The 17,458-nt window shown below is 44.6% G+C and overlaps 1 protein-coding gene across 6 annotated transcripts in view; it reads left to right on the forward strand.

The window, feature by feature from the left end:
* Window positions 1-17,458, forward strand: part of TJP2 (tight junction protein 2) — a 129,622-nt gene that overhangs the window by 44,767 nt on the left and 67,397 nt on the right. The window contains exon 1 of one of the 6 annotated variants that reach the window (XM_060610114.3): window positions 5,845-6,044. The exons of 4 other annotated variants lie outside the window; for them this stretch is intronic. In XM_060610114.3, the coding sequence (XP_060466097.3) occupies window positions 5,985-6,044 (60 nt within the window). In that variant the 5' untranslated portion in view covers window positions 5,845-5,984. Of the gene's footprint in view, window positions 1-5,844; window positions 6,045-17,458 lie in introns of those variants that run through there. One more of the 6 variants, XM_060610111.3, reaches the window with a different exon arrangement.

Here is a 17,458-nt window from a genome sequence, read left to right on the forward strand (position 1 = left end):
AATTACCATTTCCTGAACAGAAGAACGTCTATGTAAAATTGGTAGTGACCTTTGGGACACTAACATGTAGAAGTCTGGATGTTTAGGAAAGTGGCAAACTGGAGGCAGCTTTCTGCTCTTCCTGTATAATATTAAGGTATGGGAACAATCCTGGAGACAGGGAGTCTGCAGTACTTGGCAGGAAATTAGAAACACAATGCTTTTAAACATAAAGCAAGAGTCTTGAGTTGCCCCAAAGGCTGAGGTGAACCTGGGGGTTTTTCTAGTGGATTATAACGCACTCCCCTGTTTGTTTGCAGGATTCTAAGTGCTAAAGGCTAGCTTGAAAATAATTTACTCTCTCTGCAATGTGTGTAAACCTATGACCATTACACTTAGAGTCAAGTTTGTTCCATTGTATCATATTTCTAGAACCATCATAGATTGCAATGAGGAGCGTCTCAATCAAAAGTCTGTGTTTCTGTGGGGCTTGGGGGGTCATGCAGGACTATATGGGACTAGAAGCAGTTCCGTACATAGGTATCAGTGCTTTAACTAGAAACTTAGGATTTGGGAAACTTAGGTAGCTAGTCACCTGACCCTCCCTCCCCCCGCAAAAAAAGGAAGAGTATTTTTTTTTTAAATTTTTTTTTTTTTTCAACGTTTATTTATTTTTGGGACAGAGAGAGACAGAGCATGAACGGGGGAGGGACAGAGAGAGAGGGAGACACAGAATCGGAAACAGGCTCCAGGCTCTGAGCCATCAGCCCAGAGCCTGACGCGGGGCTCGAACTCACGGACCGTGAGATCGTGACCTGGCTGAAGTCGGACGCTTAACCGACTGCGCCACCCAGGCGCCCCAAAAAAAGGAAGAGTATTTTAACAGACTTTGAGAGTCAGCAAGAGTGATATTAAATAAAAAAGTAAAGGGATAAAGGGCAGAGCAGAACTTTCGATGCTTCTCTCCTGGATGCTGTTTTAGGGGTTGTGGGGGATGCTGATGGAAGGAGTCCTTCACGTGAACATGGGAGGTTACTGGGATGGCTGTTTGCACTGAGAAGAGTGGGAGAAGCCAGCAGAGATGAGGCCACTACAGGGGAGGTAAGGGAAGGCCAGGCCTGTTCTCCGCCCCTCCCTCGGGCAGAGTTTTAACTGCTACCTCCGCGTGTTAGTCATTCCGGTACTTGAGCAACTCTCCCGCCTTGTCATCATTTGTTTACTTGGTTTTGTCTTGATCACACTGTGAGCACCCCCACTCCCCGCCCCCATTATATATCCTCTTTATCTTCTCTGTATCTACCCCAGGGCACACGGGTGGGGGGACTTGAGGAAATGTTTGTTGCAAGGAAGTGTCTCTATGATTCCAGTCTGCCATTCTGCATACAAGCCAATTAAATTGCTCAGTTAACCTGGAAACTTTTCAAATGTTTATTTATTTTATTTATTTTATTTTTAAGAGAGAGAGAGAGAGAGAGCGAGAGCAACCGGGGCGGGGGGGGGGGGGGTGGAGAGAGAGTGTGGGGAGGGAGACAGAGAATCCAAAGTAGACTCTGTGCTGTTAGCACAGAGCCCAGTGGGGGCTTGAACTCAAACCATGAGATCATGACCTGAGCTGAAGTTGGACACTTAACCAACTGAGCCACCCAGGTGCCCCAACCTGTAAACTTTTTATGTCAGATCCCTTTGTTCCCATTTAATGATACTTTATAACTATATTGCAAATATATATGTAAAAACATATATATATATATATATATATATATATATATATATATACATACACATATGTATATGTGTGTGTCTTTATGTATGTGTGTATATGTACATATATATGTGTATATATATCCAAATCGTAATATTCTTGAAGAAATCTGATTAAAAGTGTTTATCACATTAATTCGAGGTCTTCTGACCAACTTGTTACAAAGATTTTATACATAGTAACGCATCCTGAAAAGTACTGAAAAATTGTCCATTACACAAACAATAACTACAATTTAAAAAGAGAAATGCACACAGCCCTATCCTGTCATCAAATCATGTTCCCATTTGCTTTCCAGTTTGTTTATATGTTTTCATAACTTCTTCATTGCCATCATAGGATAGATAACGTCTGTGTTCTTTTTCATCGGCGATTATATCATTATTCTCCTTGTTGCTGGATAGACTTGCTATAATTTTAAATGATAGCTTGATGTGCCAATTCAGTTGGTCTGCTGTCATTTAACAGCCCTCTGTGATTGGACACTGATGGTTTCCAGCCTTCGTTGTAATCAGTTGGGATCCAGTGAAGTGCCTCACCTCCCAGTCAGCCACTGGAGTCGAATTCCAGTCTCATCTTCCCCTTGAAACAGCTCTGGTCAGGATGGGCACTTGTCCTGTTCATGGTGAGCACCTTCCGTTCTCATCTTAACTGACCTCCACACTGGTGCACGTTGTTGGCGATTTTCCCCTTCTTGAAATTCATTCTTCCTTTGACTTTGTGGACATTGTTCCAGAGAGGTTTTTCTTCCCTTTCTGACAGTTCCTCTTTGGTCTTTGCTCTGGGGACTTGAGTTTGCCCCCTAAATATTGGCATTCCCAGATATGGGTCCTATTCTGGGTGTTTTTTTTTTTTTTTTTTTTTTTTTTTTGCCTGTCACAGTAAAGGTTATTATGAAAACAGGCTGGATGGGTCCTATCTTTAATCCTCTGTTGCCTCAATCTACACAGTGTCTCTGAATATTCAGTCTCACTTCCTCACCTGACTTCAGCTTTCTTGATACAATGACGATCTGCAAATCTCTTCCTCCATCCCAGAGCCCTCTACCCAAAAATACTCAATGCCTAGTGCATTGCAGACACTTGAACATCTCCACCTGGATGACCCTTAGCCCGTGAAGCTCAATCAGTCCTTAACTAAAGTCACCATGTTTCCTCCAGCCCCTCCCAAGATCTGCTCCCACTCCTGCATTCTCTGTTGGTAGAGATATCATCATCTACTTCGTTAAGCCAGAAACCTGAGAGTCACCTTAGAGTCACTTCCCTCTTTCTTACATCATATCTAATCAGTCAACCTGCCTGCTGATTACACTGCCTTAATTTCTCTAGAATTGGCCCTTTTTTGTCTAACGCTGCCCAACCCGATAGCCCTGTCATCTCTCACCTGCATTTCCACAGAAATGCATTTTTGGCTGGTCTTCTCATTCTTACGGATACACCTCCCCCCTCCCTCTCCCCCTCTCCCCCAATCCCACCTGCCAGATTCATCATCCTCCAGAAGCTGACCGAAGGATCTTTACAAAATGCCAAAGCTAATCCCACTCCTACCGTGTTCAACAGTAGGATACAGCCCCTGCTTGCCTGGGAAACCTCACCTCCTGGCACTGAAGGGCACGTCTGTGGTCTCTTCATTCCTTGTTTCTCCACTTGTATTTATTCCCTTCACCTAGAAAGCTTTCCCTTTTTTGTCTCACAAACTCATTCCTGTAAGTGTCTTCTTGTCTGTAAAGCCTTCCCTGAACCCCATCCCCCTAGTCTGGGTGAAGAAGCCCTCCCAGAAGTCCCCAGACTACCCCGAGCTTTCCAGGAAAGCTCAGTGCTTTTGCAGTTTGTTATTATTTACTGATCGTCTGCTGTAAGGGACTGAGCTCCCCAAGGTGAGAGAGAGCTTAGTTTTTAATCGGGGGGTCTGGCTTGATAGAAGTTCTTTGGAGAAACAAATTCTAGGAGTGGGGTTCGAATGTGCAACCCACATGTGAAAAATTATATCCTATTAATTGCTTCTCCAAAAAGTTCTATTTATGTATAACTGCCACCAGCAATGCTAGTGTGCTCACTGAATCATGCCTTTCAACAACTATTTATTGTTCCTCTATGTCAGGCATTGTGTCAGAAGAATAGTATTTCTAGTATAAGACTATTTCATTATTTGGAGCAGTGTATACCAATAGAACTTTCTGCAATGGTAGAAATATTCTATATCAGCACGGTCCATTATGGTAGCCATTAGCTGCAAGGGGCTACTGAGCACTGGAAATGTGACTCATGTGACACATTCGTCTGAAATCTTCCTTTTCTTTAATGTTTGTTATTTTATTAAAACATTGTTTAATGTTTATTTATTTTTGAGAGGGAGAGAGTGTGAGCAGGGGAGAGGCAGAGAGAGAGAGGGAGACAAAGAATCTGAACCAGCCTCCAGCTGTCAACAGAAAGCCCACTGTGGGGGCTCGAACCCATGAACCGTGAGATCACAACCCGAGCCAAGTCTGATGCTCCACCAACTGAGCCACCCAGGCGCCCCTGGAAGCTTTTAAATCCTAAATCCCTAATTTTAGTTAATTTAAAATAAAATGTATTGAATACCCACCTGTGAGAAGTGGTTATATTGGGCAGTGCAGCTCTAGAGAGAAAAAGGAAATAGTTCTGCAGATGTTAAGTACTACACTGTGGATTCCTTTCTTCCTTTTTAAATGCTAATGAATCAGCTCACATTACTAAGGTGTGACCAGTTCACAAACGCTATCATTGTTATTATTTGTTCGCACTACCTAATTTGGGAAACATTTTTTAAATCAGAGCTTACGTCGGGGGAGTAACACCTTACACCGGAAACACAATCCCAACGTCTGAGTCTGGAGGCTTGTAGGCAAGTGAGGAACGTCACTCACGATGCTTTTTAATCCAGAAGCATGCACTTAGCTCTACCCCAAAGGAGGCCAGAAGCCTCACACTTTCAGAGAGGCATCTGCTGGGCTTGTTTTTCCACATAAACTGCCAAACTTGTTTTGATTAGGCAGGAAGTGAAGCAACCTTTCGGGGAGAGAGCCTAGCTTCTGCATCTCGTCATTGGGTCAGATAGGACATTCTACCTTTCACCTTCTACTTGTGAGCCTCGGCCGAGTTTTGCCTTAAGGGAAAGCAATTTTAAGGGAAGAGCGAGGTGGTCCACACGTTTTTTCTTTTACAGCGTGGTTCCCTTAAATTTCAAACCCCAAATTATGCTTTTAATCAGTGTACCTGTTTCGAGGCTCCGAATAATTTACATGCCTCTAAAATAAGGAAGCTTTTACTTCTCTTGTGCAGTTCTTCGTACATAGGAGACTCTACAACGAGTAAATGTACTGATAAATCCTGCTTGGATAAGCATCTGTGACTTACTGGTAGTCTTTTAAAAGATGACGATGCGAGAGGCGTTGCAATGTTTTTACTGGAGCTGTTGGAAATGTGATAAAAAAGAGAGAAGCTGGGGTATATTTTCCTCCAAAGTCAAGTTTTATTTAACACGAACATCCCAGTACCCTCGGAATTCCGGTAATCAGTTGTTGAGCTGAGACACGTGGGCTACAATGCCGTGTACGTGTCGGCTGGCTGGGCAGGCCTCTAGGCAGGACAGACAACTTTGGGGTTTCCCCTCTTCTTCCCTTCGGAAGAGAGCAAAAGAGGCGCTGCAAACCTCTCCAAAATGTGTTCGAACCGGATGCGCACGCGACCTCAAAGGAAGCGCCCCAGGACAGACGGGCCCGTCCCCAGGCTGGCCCCTGCGCTCAGAGCTCCCAGCGCTTCTCCGGCGCGCTCCCGGAGCCCGACCTGCCGGCCTAGTGCGCGCCGCGGAGCGAACCATCGCGCCGTCCGGAGGGGGGTAGGGTAGGGCGTGGGGGCCGCGGGACGCTCGGACCCTGGTGGGGGGGGGGGAATCCCCCTGCCGCCGCCGTCCCCGCCCCCCTGCCGCCCCCCCCGCCGGAAGTCGTTCTCGAAGCGGCCAGCCGCGGAGGCCTCGCGGGTTGGTCTCGGCGTGCTCTATCCCCCCGGCCGCGCGGGGGTGGTAGCGGCCCATTTGAGAGTTTCCCGGGTCCGGCCGCCGGCGCGGAGGCGCTGCGCTCCGGCGGGGGGGCGGGCGGCGGGAGGAGGGACAAAGGGGTGGGCCCTGCGGGCCGGCCCTCCCGCAGCCCGGGTTTCGGGTCCGAGGACTGATCTGCTGCGCGGACATCGCGAGGAGCGGAGCCCTGGCGGGATTTGCGCCCGAGATGCCGGTGCGAGGGGATCGCGGGTTTCCACCCCGGCGGGAGCTGTCAGGTTGGCACCGCGTAAGTGCCCTCTCGAGTCTGCACGGTTGGGAGAAGACTCTCGGGGGATGAGCGTAGAGCGCGTGGTGGGCTTCCTGTTGCGCGGTGGGCAGCTGCTACTCTCCCACCTGAAAGTGGGGCGGGGGGCACGGGTAGATTTCACCCGACCGGGTGGTGGCTCATGGCCTCCAGGGCTCCTTAATCCTTTTCTCTCCTCTCTGAAGTCACTTGGGTTTCAGATTAAGTCGTCAGGGAGGGTAGGGGACACGGTCCTGAATTCTGTCCTGGATCTCTGGTACCTTGAAGGCATCTCGTCCTGCCTGTTGTGTAGCCTGCCGTATGCCTTTGTGTCTTCCTTCTCTTTCCTACCACACCTACTTGATGCAAACTTACAGGCATGTGCCTGTGAGACAGACTTGACAACTCTTTGGAGACCGGGAGCCTCATTTTCCTTTTTAATCAGCTGCCGCGGTAATACAAGTAAAAGTTGTTTTCAGTGGGGAATGGAGATGGGGTTTTGGAGGAAGCCACAACAAGGGGGTGATGAATGCTTTCTACTCTGGTATTATCTCACCTGTCACCATTCCCTTGCTTTTATGTCTTCATTTGTCAGGTTTCCGCTTCTGCACAGTAGTTTATAAATAATCAGGGTTTTGACTGCAGGGTTTTAACATTCTGGAAATGTGGACGAACTTGGGAGCGAATACTCCAGGGCTTAGTAATGGAATACAGCCTCCCACCTCTATTTTAGTTTAAGTTCTTAGGCAGCGCCGCTTCCCTGGCAGCTGTCTGGCCTGAGTAATAAATGGTTGTGGTTTCCCTGCAGTTCCCAGCGGAGACTCACCCCATCGGAGAAACTGCCCTGTGACTCCACACTCCCTCCCTCAGCTTGGGGGATCCTAGCAGAGGGGGCAGGAGGCCCTCGGCCTCAGATCTTTTGGTGGTCTGTGCTGGGTGTGTGTTGATAATCCTTGCCAGAGAACTAGTTCTGCTTTGGCAGAATGGTTGGGGGGAGAGACGGTGAGGGGTGTGTGTGTGTGGGGGGGGGGTAACATACATCACCCACACCTGGGAAGGAGATGCTTTAGACTAGTTGCATTTGTACCTGCCTGAGAATGAAATTTGACTCTTCAATAAAGTTTCATGAACAACTTCACTCCAGTGTGGGGACTACAAGTGGGAAGAGCGTGCCCCTGTTGCTGTCTTGTCAGGGAAGCATGCAGATAATTAAGAATGATTAGAAATATTCCAGTTAGAAATATGGATGGGACGCTGTAGCTTCTCCCTCTCTGGGAGATGAGAGAGAAGGGGTGCTTTACTTAGGCAGCGGGGGCTTTGGAGGTGTTTCTTGAGCTCTTTCAGAGCTGCTATCAGAGATAGAGGAAGGGGGATTTCTTTCCTTGCCGTGGCTGCTGTAACTTTTTTGTGACCACGCCGCTAATAACGAGCACCTGCCTGTGGCGGTCCCTGCAAGGGGTACAAGATGAGCAAGACTCCGTTTCTGCCTTCTGAGTCTGTTACATCTGAAAATTGTAGGGTATTGTGAACTCCGCAGACTCTGCTGGGATACCTGTGGCTGAGGGGGGGAGTGTGCCATACAGGTGCGCACTCTGCAGTACAGAAATACGGGCAGGGTGGGATTGCCTTACACACCCTCCCTTTAGGGATTCTTTTTGGGAAGAAAGGGTCGCATTCGAACAGATACCCCACAGCGTAAGGCAGTAAAGAAGAGGGGGCTGATAACACGCCCACCTCGTAGGGTTATGTGAGGACTGCCTGAAATGATGGAAGGTGCCGGACATGAGGTGGGTGCCAGGGAAGCGGTAGCTAGTGATATGAACCAAGACAGGTGCTGGGTCCTGGGAGGTAGGATCTAGAAGTACAGGTAGGGGTTACCATGTCGGTGTCTAGGCAGGAACTGAGGGAAAGAGAAAGAGTTGCTCACACTCTTGAAAGGCCTTGAATGCCAGTAAAAGACTTGGGGGGGGGGCGGGGAAAGTCCTAGAAATCCCTAATGGATCAGTGACTTGATTTTCCCTACAAAGAAGTGAACCAGTTTCTCAGTAAACACTTCACTCCCCCCACCCTACACTGGGAGTATTACTATTTTTTGAGGCTCCCAAAGGCTTAAGACCAATGAATTTTAATATCGCCCCCCTGGGGAATTCCATTTGCAAGGACTTATGTCTCCATTTGTTTAACTTTTGATCTAATTCTTTGTACATCCGACAAAAGGTTATAGCCAGCCATTTATCTTTTGCAGAAGTGCCTGAGAATGCAAGGGAGATGAAAAAAAAAAAAAAATCCCTGCAGGGACTTCAATTTAGAAAGGGTTTCTCTTCTGAAGGTATTCTTTTTAAGAGACAGGTAAAATTCTTGAAACTAGGCAGGGCCACTCTCCTCCTGTGGGCTGGAGTAAGTTCTGTAGTTTAAAAAGTCATGCAGATTTGGTCCAGGAGTGGCACAAAGAGTGGGTGGCGGGGGTGGAGTTAAGAGGAAGGGTTAGTAATCACTGCTGAAACTTTCAGCATACTTCCACCAAGAATATGAGCCATCGGGGAATTCCTTGCTTAATCTCTAAAACAAATCCCATTTAGGAGTTGTGGCTACGGATTAATTTATCTAGGTTGAGAGCTGAGTCCCTGTAAAATGCCTCATTGATTAGATTCTGAGTAGTAATCAGGGAGCCAACAATTGCTGGCCAGATGGCCTCGGACTAGCCAGCCTTGCTGTTGAAAAGGCGTTTTCCATTGCAGGGGATTTGGGGTGTAGTAATGTAGGAGGGTGTGGGGGAGGGGATAGAGACGGGGACGTAAAATGATCATCTCGGGTATTTTACGAAGTTAGTTTCTTGATCCTAAGTCCAAGGGTCGGGGTATCAGAAACAGACCCAGAGATCAGATTGAACACCTATTTGAGTGGTTAAAAACTTCAAAGTTTGTGTGAACTTATTGAGGTTAAAAAAGAAACCTTCCCTAAAACTATTTTAGGGCCTCCTCACCCCCACAGGAATTTTCACCGTGACCCTTGTTGGCAGAAGCCCTTATAGCTACCACATTTATAAGGGTCTAAGGGGGTGTTACTATTCCTATTTTTTTTTTAAAGACCACGTATCAGCAGTGGAAAGAAGCGTTCAGGCGCTCAGTGCTAACGTGTAGTGGCAACAGCGAGTCCCAGGTTTGAAGGTGCCTGGGAAATGCACTTGGCTTCTCACTTCTGGAGCCCAGGCAGCTCCGCTTAGGCCTTCCCCTGATGGTGACAGTCTCATTCTGTTTGTAAGGGGCTTAGAGCTTTTCTCTTCTAGCTGGCCACTGCACCCAGAGGTTCATCAGCCCGGTAACTGGGAGCTCAGAAGAAAGACCAGACTGTTGTCGGGGGAAAAAATACCTGATATGTTAATGAAGCATTCTTCTTCTGTCCTGGTTTGCTGTTCCGCAAACTGTTTTCTAAAGTGTGCTACACAGACAGACTTAGAGGCGACCCGTTATTTTTCAGTGACTCTGCGTGGATATTGTACTTCAAGACGAACACTCTAAAGCCAGTTACCAAACTCACTGATTTCGTGGACAGATTGTTTATTTAGAATGAGGCAAAGGGGTGCCTGGGTGGCTCAGTCGGTGAGGCGTCCGATTCTTGGTTTTCGGCCCAGGTCATGGTCTCAAGGTTTCGTGAGTTCGAGCCCTACCTACATCGGGCTCCAAGCTGGCAGTGCAGAGCCTGTTTGGGATTCTCTGTCTCCCTCTCTCTCTGCCCCTCCCTCACTCGTGCTATCTCTGTCTCTCTCCAATAAATAAACTTCAAAAAAAAATTTATGAAAAAAAGAATGAGGCAAAACTATGAAGGAAAGCAACAGGTTTGATGTAAGAATAATAAATTCTTGGGATGAATGATATGAGAATAAGGTAAAAATTGTGAATATAGCCCTTGAAATCCGAGTCTTGGGAAATACTGCTTAAAATATGAGTGTGACATTTAGTTATGGAGAGCTGAGTATACCTTGACCACACCTTCAGGAATGTCAGACACAGAATGACCCAGAAAAGCCAGGAAAGTTGAATTTGACAGGTTTTTATGTCTTACATGTACATCTTGCTCTTGCCTACCCGGCTCTTTTTTATTGCAGACAGTATATTTGTGAAGCTCTCTGATATCTTGCTTGATTCTCATTCCTTTCTCTGCTCCCCACAAGCCCTTCTGAAGACTTTAAGGTCTGTGGTGTGACTTTTGTGAAAGAATGGAGGAAAAACTTAGGTACTGCAGGGGGCACCCTCTGCTATGCAGTGCATCTTGCTGAAGAAGGGAGAGGACCAAATAGCCTCACATGTAAATGCATTTATTTTATTTTATTTCATTTTATTTTTTTAAAGATTGTATTTTTTAAAGCAATCTCTACACCCCACATGGGGCTCAAGCTCACAACCCTGAGATCAAGAGTTGCATGCACGCTTTAGCGACTGAGCCAACCAGGTGCCCCAAATGCACTTAATTTTTAAAAAATGTAGCCTATGTTGGTCTGTAAAATAGGCTTTAACAAGGATTGTAGTAGGAATTAGAAGTCTTGAGGTTAAAAAAAAAAAAAAAAAAAAAGTAACCCTGCCTTGACCTAGAGAAAGGAGCAATTGAAGTTCATGGTCATAGTAGGTAAATAAAACCAGAATAGAAAACACTTTGTTTCAGTCACCAAAATCCTTAATTGTGTGTGTGCGTGCACGCCTTTTACGCGAAATTCTAAGCCTTCAATTTGTAACTTGTACTTCAGTCATTTTAAATCCGTGCAGATATTTGTTGAGTGCCTCTGCCAGATGGTTACGGTTAAATCAGGTCAGGTCTTTAACCTTAAAAATATAATGCAGCCTTTCTTAGTCACTTATACGCCTTCTACATTTTTAAGTAAACTCTACCCAGTCCTGTGCAACGTGAGGCTCAACCTCCTGACCCCAAGATCGAGAGTCATAGGCTCTACTGACTGAGTCAGCCAGGCACTCCTGCCCGTACCTTATACATTTTAGACCGTAGCAATATACATTTTTATCATAATGAATATTTATTTTAACTTTCAGGCTAATATTTAGCCTAATTAGAATAGTCATGGATTATAGTGTTTCTGTTTCTGTTTCTCTTTCCCCAACATTGCGTATGTGTGGGAGGAATACTAGTAGTGGTGACAGCATACACTTCACAGATCTTTTGTGAATAAAATATATGTTCTAAAGTTTATTTTGAGAGAGAGAAGGAAAGGGAAAGAGAGAGAGAGAGAGAGAGAGAGAGAGAGATAGTACACAGTCCGACATGGGGCTTCAACTCATGAACCACAGATCATGACCTGAGCCAAAACCAAGAGTCAGACACTCAACCAACTGAGCCACCCAGGTGCCCAAAGTATTTGTGTTTTAGGAAGCTGAACTGACAAATTTCAAGTTACACCATTAATCATGACAAAGATCTCATGTCACATCCTTGAATGCAGTTGTTTTCTAAATTTTACCTCTATGCATATGTAAAGTCAGACTCTAGAATTAATTAATAGGGCACTTATTATTTTCTATTGTAGACTTTAATCAGCCATATGAAATATATACATTATGTTCACAAGAAAAAGATGGCATCATCTTTTGAAAGCTTAATTATAGTATGCCTCATCTGATAGACACCCCATATGAGACTAAATATATAGTTATATATTTATAGTTAGTGACAAGTCAAAGGCATTTGGAGGAAGATGTATAATACATTGTGAGAGAATTATGGGGATAGTTCCTGGTAAGTAACAGTTACTAGGCTGCAATTAACAGATAATGATTAAAGTCCAGCTGTATCTTTGCCATTGTATTAAAGAAAACCTTTGGTAGAGATGAGAGAACACTGCAGATACTCTAGATTTTGCCATTTGAGTTGAAGGTGAACAGGAGAAATAATGTTTTCTAGTAAAAGAACTTTTTTTAGGACGTGTAACTTTTTTTAAAAGTTTATTTATTTATTTTGGGGGGTGGAGAGGCAGAGAAGGAGAAAGAGAATCCCTATCAGGCTTCCTCCCTATTAGCGTGGAGCCCGATGCTGGGCTCGATCTCATGAATTGTGACCTGAGCCGAAATCAAGAGTTGGACACTTAACTGACTGAACCACCCAGGTGCCCCTACGACCTGTAGCTTCTAAGACCTTTGTTCCTCTGAGGAGGAAATAATGTTCCGAATATGGCTTTGTTGAGAACCATTTGTTGAGAGCCATTTATTATCACAGAAGTAAAGGAAGTGTTCCACGTTCTAGGTTGCGGGGTTTCTTTTGTGCCTTAATGTGGTGGAGCACACCTAACACCCGGAGGCTGTGTTGGGAAGGAGGGTAGTCTACGTTGTGAGAGGCAACCAGCCCATTCTCCGTCCTTGGAAGACAGTTCGCAAATATATGTGGATGTGGCAGCAGCAGAATGAAATTATTTGGGGGAATTAATTAGCAAAACTGACCATTTCTGTTTGTGAAAGAATGACTCGTTTAGATGGAACTTCCCTGTGAGCTCATTTTTAGAAGCCCGGTTCCTCCCTTACCCTTCTTCCCTCAGGCTGAATCAGTTTCCTTCTCGCCCATGATTGGTTAGTGTGCACATGCCAGTATTTATTAGAGCCCTTATCACGTCTGCTACATGCCGGTCACTTCCTGTCTGCCATGAGCCTTTCCTTGGTCTGAGTCATCTGGGTCACCCCAGAAGCTGACGGGGCATCAGACATACCCACTACGCTTAGCACACCCAACTGACTGGATCTGGGGAAGGCTTTTGTTTCATAAACCAATAAGAATTGAAGACTCACTGGGAACTCAGAAGAGTGGATTCCTGACATTTATATAGTGAATGAGATGGTTTGTAGTAAGAAAAAGACCTGTCGAGTTATATACTAACCTTTTCTGTAGTGGTGTATAAGCTGTACCACTAATTAGTTGGGTGACTTCAGGTAAGGCACGTAAATTTAGTGTCTCTCTAGGGAAATGAGTAGTTTGATTTGAAGGTCTCTGAAGTCTTCTCAGTGGTTGGATGTAAAGCCTAGAGAACATTCTAAGTAACTTCTATTGGTTCTTGTCATCTTAAAGTGCTTCCATGTGCTTTAAAAACCTTGTGTTTGTTTGTTTCTTTTAAGAAAAGGTCCAGTGGATTTTCTCTGAAAGATATTTTTCTAACAGATAAACTGAGAACTCGAGAGTGGCAATAGCTGTTCTGCTCATGAAGTGCTGGAAAGATCTATTATTCAGTTGCAGCTTAAATAATGCACCATCACAGTGTGTGCCGTATTCTCTTCCTTGCTCTGCAGCCCAAGCCAATATCTGTAGTCATCTCGAGTCGCTTAAGAATCGTTCTTTCTTTTTCCTCTTCCCCTCCAGTGTTCCCAATAAGCGCTACCTACTGGGAGTCTCCCACACCCCCTTCTTTTCCTGTGGACTTCTCTTACAAGGGCCACATCACCTGCAGCAGGAGTGTGGAAAGTAAGGTGGAAGCCTGCAGCTGGGAGCCCGTTCTGGTTTGTTCTTCATAAACCGCTGAAGATGAGCCTCCTGGTTACTGTCGCAGGACCTCACTGTTCACTGCCTGACGTAAAATCACTCACTGTCACTCAACTTTGAGCATCACTTCAGGCAGAGCACTTTGCCTACTTTGGGCTGGTCTGTTTAGTGTCTGGGTGAGTTTTAAGAAGGGAGAGAAATTTGTGGCATCCTAGACACCCGTTGAGATTTTCCAGAAATGGAACTGGAAACATTTGTGCTCTTCCTTCTGGTGTTATTGTTAGAGTCTAAAACCAGGCAAGCAACGACATGGTGAAATGAAGAGGTGCCAAGTTCATCTTAAATACTGGTGGCCTTCTTTCTTTTTAAAAACAATTTTTTAAAAATGTTTTTATTTATTTTTGAGACAGAGAGAGACAGAGTATGAGCAGGGGAGGGGCAGAGAGAGAGAGGGAGACACAGAATCCGAAGCAGGCTCCAGGCTCTGAGCTGTCAGCACAGAGCCCGACGCGGGGCTCGAACCCACGGACCGTGAGATCATGACCTGAGCCGAAGCCGGATGCTTAACCGACTGAGCCACCCAGGCGCCCCCGGTGGCCTTCTTTCTAGCAGACCCAAATCTGAATTTTAGTCAAAGGCCTGGGAGAAATATTTAGTCTACTTATGCTGCTTAAGTGCATAGTTTGCAGATGTCTTTACCAGAGTCAGGAAGAGGCAGGAAAGGTGGACTCAGTTTCTACCAAAGAACTGAGGTTAAAAAAAATGTGCCTGAAACAGAAAAATTTTCCCAGAGAAACAGTGGCATCTGGGGTCTGTCCTCACAAGCTCGTTTCCTCATAATGGAGCTTCTCTTATATTGTTATTTTTCTGGCATTTTGTTGAAGTATAATTTACACACAGTAAAATACACAGATCTCCAAGTGGACAGCTTGATAAATTTGTTTTTGTTTGTGTTGTGCATGTAGCACAAGCCCCACCATTTTAACCATTTTGAAGTGCACAGTTCAGTGGCATTTAGTGCATCCACAATATTGTGCATCCACCACCATCTGGTTCCAGAGCTGGACGGACTCCTACATGAATGTGTGATTACCACCTAGATCAAAAAACAGGACTTTCCATCACTCTAGAAGGTTCTCTCTTGCTACTTCTTCCTACTGTTACCACCCCACCCGCAAGGGAACCTCTCTTCTGACTTCTCTCACCAGTGGCTTCTTTTCTTCAATATAACCTCCTTGATGTGCATCTGTGTTATGTGATTCAGTAGTTCTTGTTTGCTGCTGTGTAGTATTCCATTTATTGTTGGAATCTCTTGTCTCTTTTTTTCCTATTATGAATGAAGCTGCTGTGGAAATCACCAACACAGTGGCCTCACGCACTCATTTCTCTTGTCTAAATTCCTAGGAGTAGAATTGCTGGGTCATGTATCGGGGATATGTTTGACTTTCATTCTGTAATTCTGAAGTTGGACAGACCTGGGTTTGAATTCCTTCGTCCTGCCGCTTGCTTGCTCTACCTCAGGCAATTTATTTTTTCCATGTTTGGTTTTCTCAGCTCTACAGTGGGCACTGTGTACCTGCTCAGTCAGGGCTCGGTGAAGAAAACAGACATCATTTTGGCTATTTCACGGAGAAAGGAATTTAATGGAGACAATTAAGTGCCTACAAAACAAGAGACTGGAGGGATGAAAACCAAGGGCACTCCACTGGCTTTCATATTTGGGTCCCCCTGCCTGGAAAGTTAGAAAGCTGCTGCGGCTCAGAGCCAGGACCTTGAAACACCTTCTACCTTCTCTGTCTTTTCAGTCCAGAGGTGGCTGAAATGGTAGGGAATTAACGATAGTTGCAAAGCTCAGGTCTGGGAAGTCCAGTTTTGCCTGCCACTGCTGGCCATCTGCTTTCCTTCTCCTTCCAGACCTTAAACAAGTGTACCCTGTTGGCAAGAGGGCTGGGGTTTCTGGCCTCTGGGAGCAAGGGAAGATGAGTGCCAGCCAACAAGAAATGGGATAGACACCTCCTGGGGTTGCACTGGCAACCTGAATGACAGTGGTTATAACTTCTTAGTATCCTCATTGTTACAGAAGAACAGGATGCCAAAGCAGTCATAAGACTGCTTTCTGTAACTTACATTCCGAATCCGTCCTTTGACTTTATAGTCACCTGCTGGATCATGGATGCTGCTGTAAGACCCACCTGTCACATACTGTTTCGCCGAAGGGCCTCAGCTTCTTCTGCTCTTGATCTGTGATTCTAGGTACTTTCTATATGAGTAAGCTTGAGAAATTATAATTTGCAAGCCTACCGATTAATGCAGAAGCTGAAAGGTGACTTAATTCTAAGAACAGCTGCTTTGATGTATTCTTTATGAAGCTTAATGAGTGTTTTCTTCTGGAAGTCCTTCTGATTTGTTAGTTTTTAATAAAGTAAGGGGTGATGTGTAAATCTTATTGATAGATGGGCTAAAAAGGACGTTCCCTTTTTCTGTCTTTAACTTTAATTATCTTTTGACAAATGAAATGGAAAGAGATTAGATTTTTATCCTATTTGGTGCCTCGAATCTCATGCAGGCAGCACACTCTAGTCTACTAAAACATTTGGCAATGGTGACTGTCCTTTTTCTAGCTTATGTTATGAAATGTGAGCTATAGTGTATTGCTCTTAAGACATTTAAACATCTTGAACTAACTGAATCCATTTTTTACTTCCTGGGGACCTTACTATTACTGCTTTCAGGGGGTTGGCCAAGTGATTTATTGATTAAGATTTTATTGTAGGCTTGTATCTATAGTGCTACTTCTGAAGGCTCCTTGCAGAGAAACCTGAAGCGATAGGAATGCAAATATTCTAAGTGCCAAGATAAGCATGACCAGTAACTTCATTTCAGCCCCTGGTGTAGCAGTTAGAGTGAGCTGGCTTTGCAAAGCTTGCTTAAATTTGATTGTGTTAGAAATATATTGACAGAATCCCATTTTCTCTCTTTTTAGCCAGACTTACCCAGTCGGCCAGGGCTAACAATGGATGTCCAAACAGTTTACAGTGGTTAATACAATGGACAAAGGGTTTCACTGTTTGGAGAGTGGAAAAGAGAGCTGATGGGGAGCTTCTTAAGGGCACTGACCTAATTCACTCCTTCAATGAAAATGATTAGTTTTAAATATATATGTATTCTGATCCAGGTGTTTATAAATATTTAAGCTAGTAGTATTACAGCCTCAGGAAGGGATGTGTGGTGCTGCTTTGTGTATTTTGGAAAGTACAGCCTTTATTTTTATTTGACAGTGGCCCTTAGATTTTTTTTTTTTTTTTTTTTTTTTTTTTTTAGCAAGTTCTGGCACGAACTGATTTTCCACAAAAGTTAGGGAATTAAGAAAGGCAGCTGAAATCACACATCACCTTCCTCCATCCTGAAACCTCCTCACATTCAGGAATTTTAGTCATCCTCTTTTTAAAGATAAACTTCCCTGTGAGCCTTTCTTCTGTAAAATGTGGAGAAACAGAACTGGGTTAAAAATAAAGTTAGTTCAGACATTGCTAAGTTTCTGAGTATCGTGTTTATGATTTACTTTGTCCAGGAAACATAAATTGCCAATGCTTTTGCTATTTATTACCACAAAATATTTGCAGTCAGTATGCGCTGTCTCAAAGAGTATCTCTCACCTATTAATAGAACAGAAGCAAAGGAGAGTACGCACGTCACTGTGAGGTAAAAAAGCTCACTGGGCTTAGTTGTAAGCTCCAAGTAACAACTGCATTGTTGTTCTAAGTGGTCTTTAAGTATGATTGGATGATTAAATATAAATGTTGACCTGACTGGATTATATCCCAGCCGTGAACTGTCCTGAAAAAAACAGCAGTAACCTGTCACTCCCGACAGTTACCAGACTTGTTCTTTTGGCTTTATATTTGGGATAATGATTTATGCAGTGAAATATCACAGAAACTGGGGTGCTG

This window comes from Panthera onca, chromosome D4 (genome assembly GCF_046562875.1).
Source record: "Panthera onca isolate mPanOnc1 chromosome D4, mPanOnc1 haplotype 2, whole genome shotgun sequence".
NCBI classification, from domain to species: domain Eukaryota; kingdom Metazoa; phylum Chordata; class Mammalia; order Carnivora; family Felidae; genus Panthera; species Panthera onca.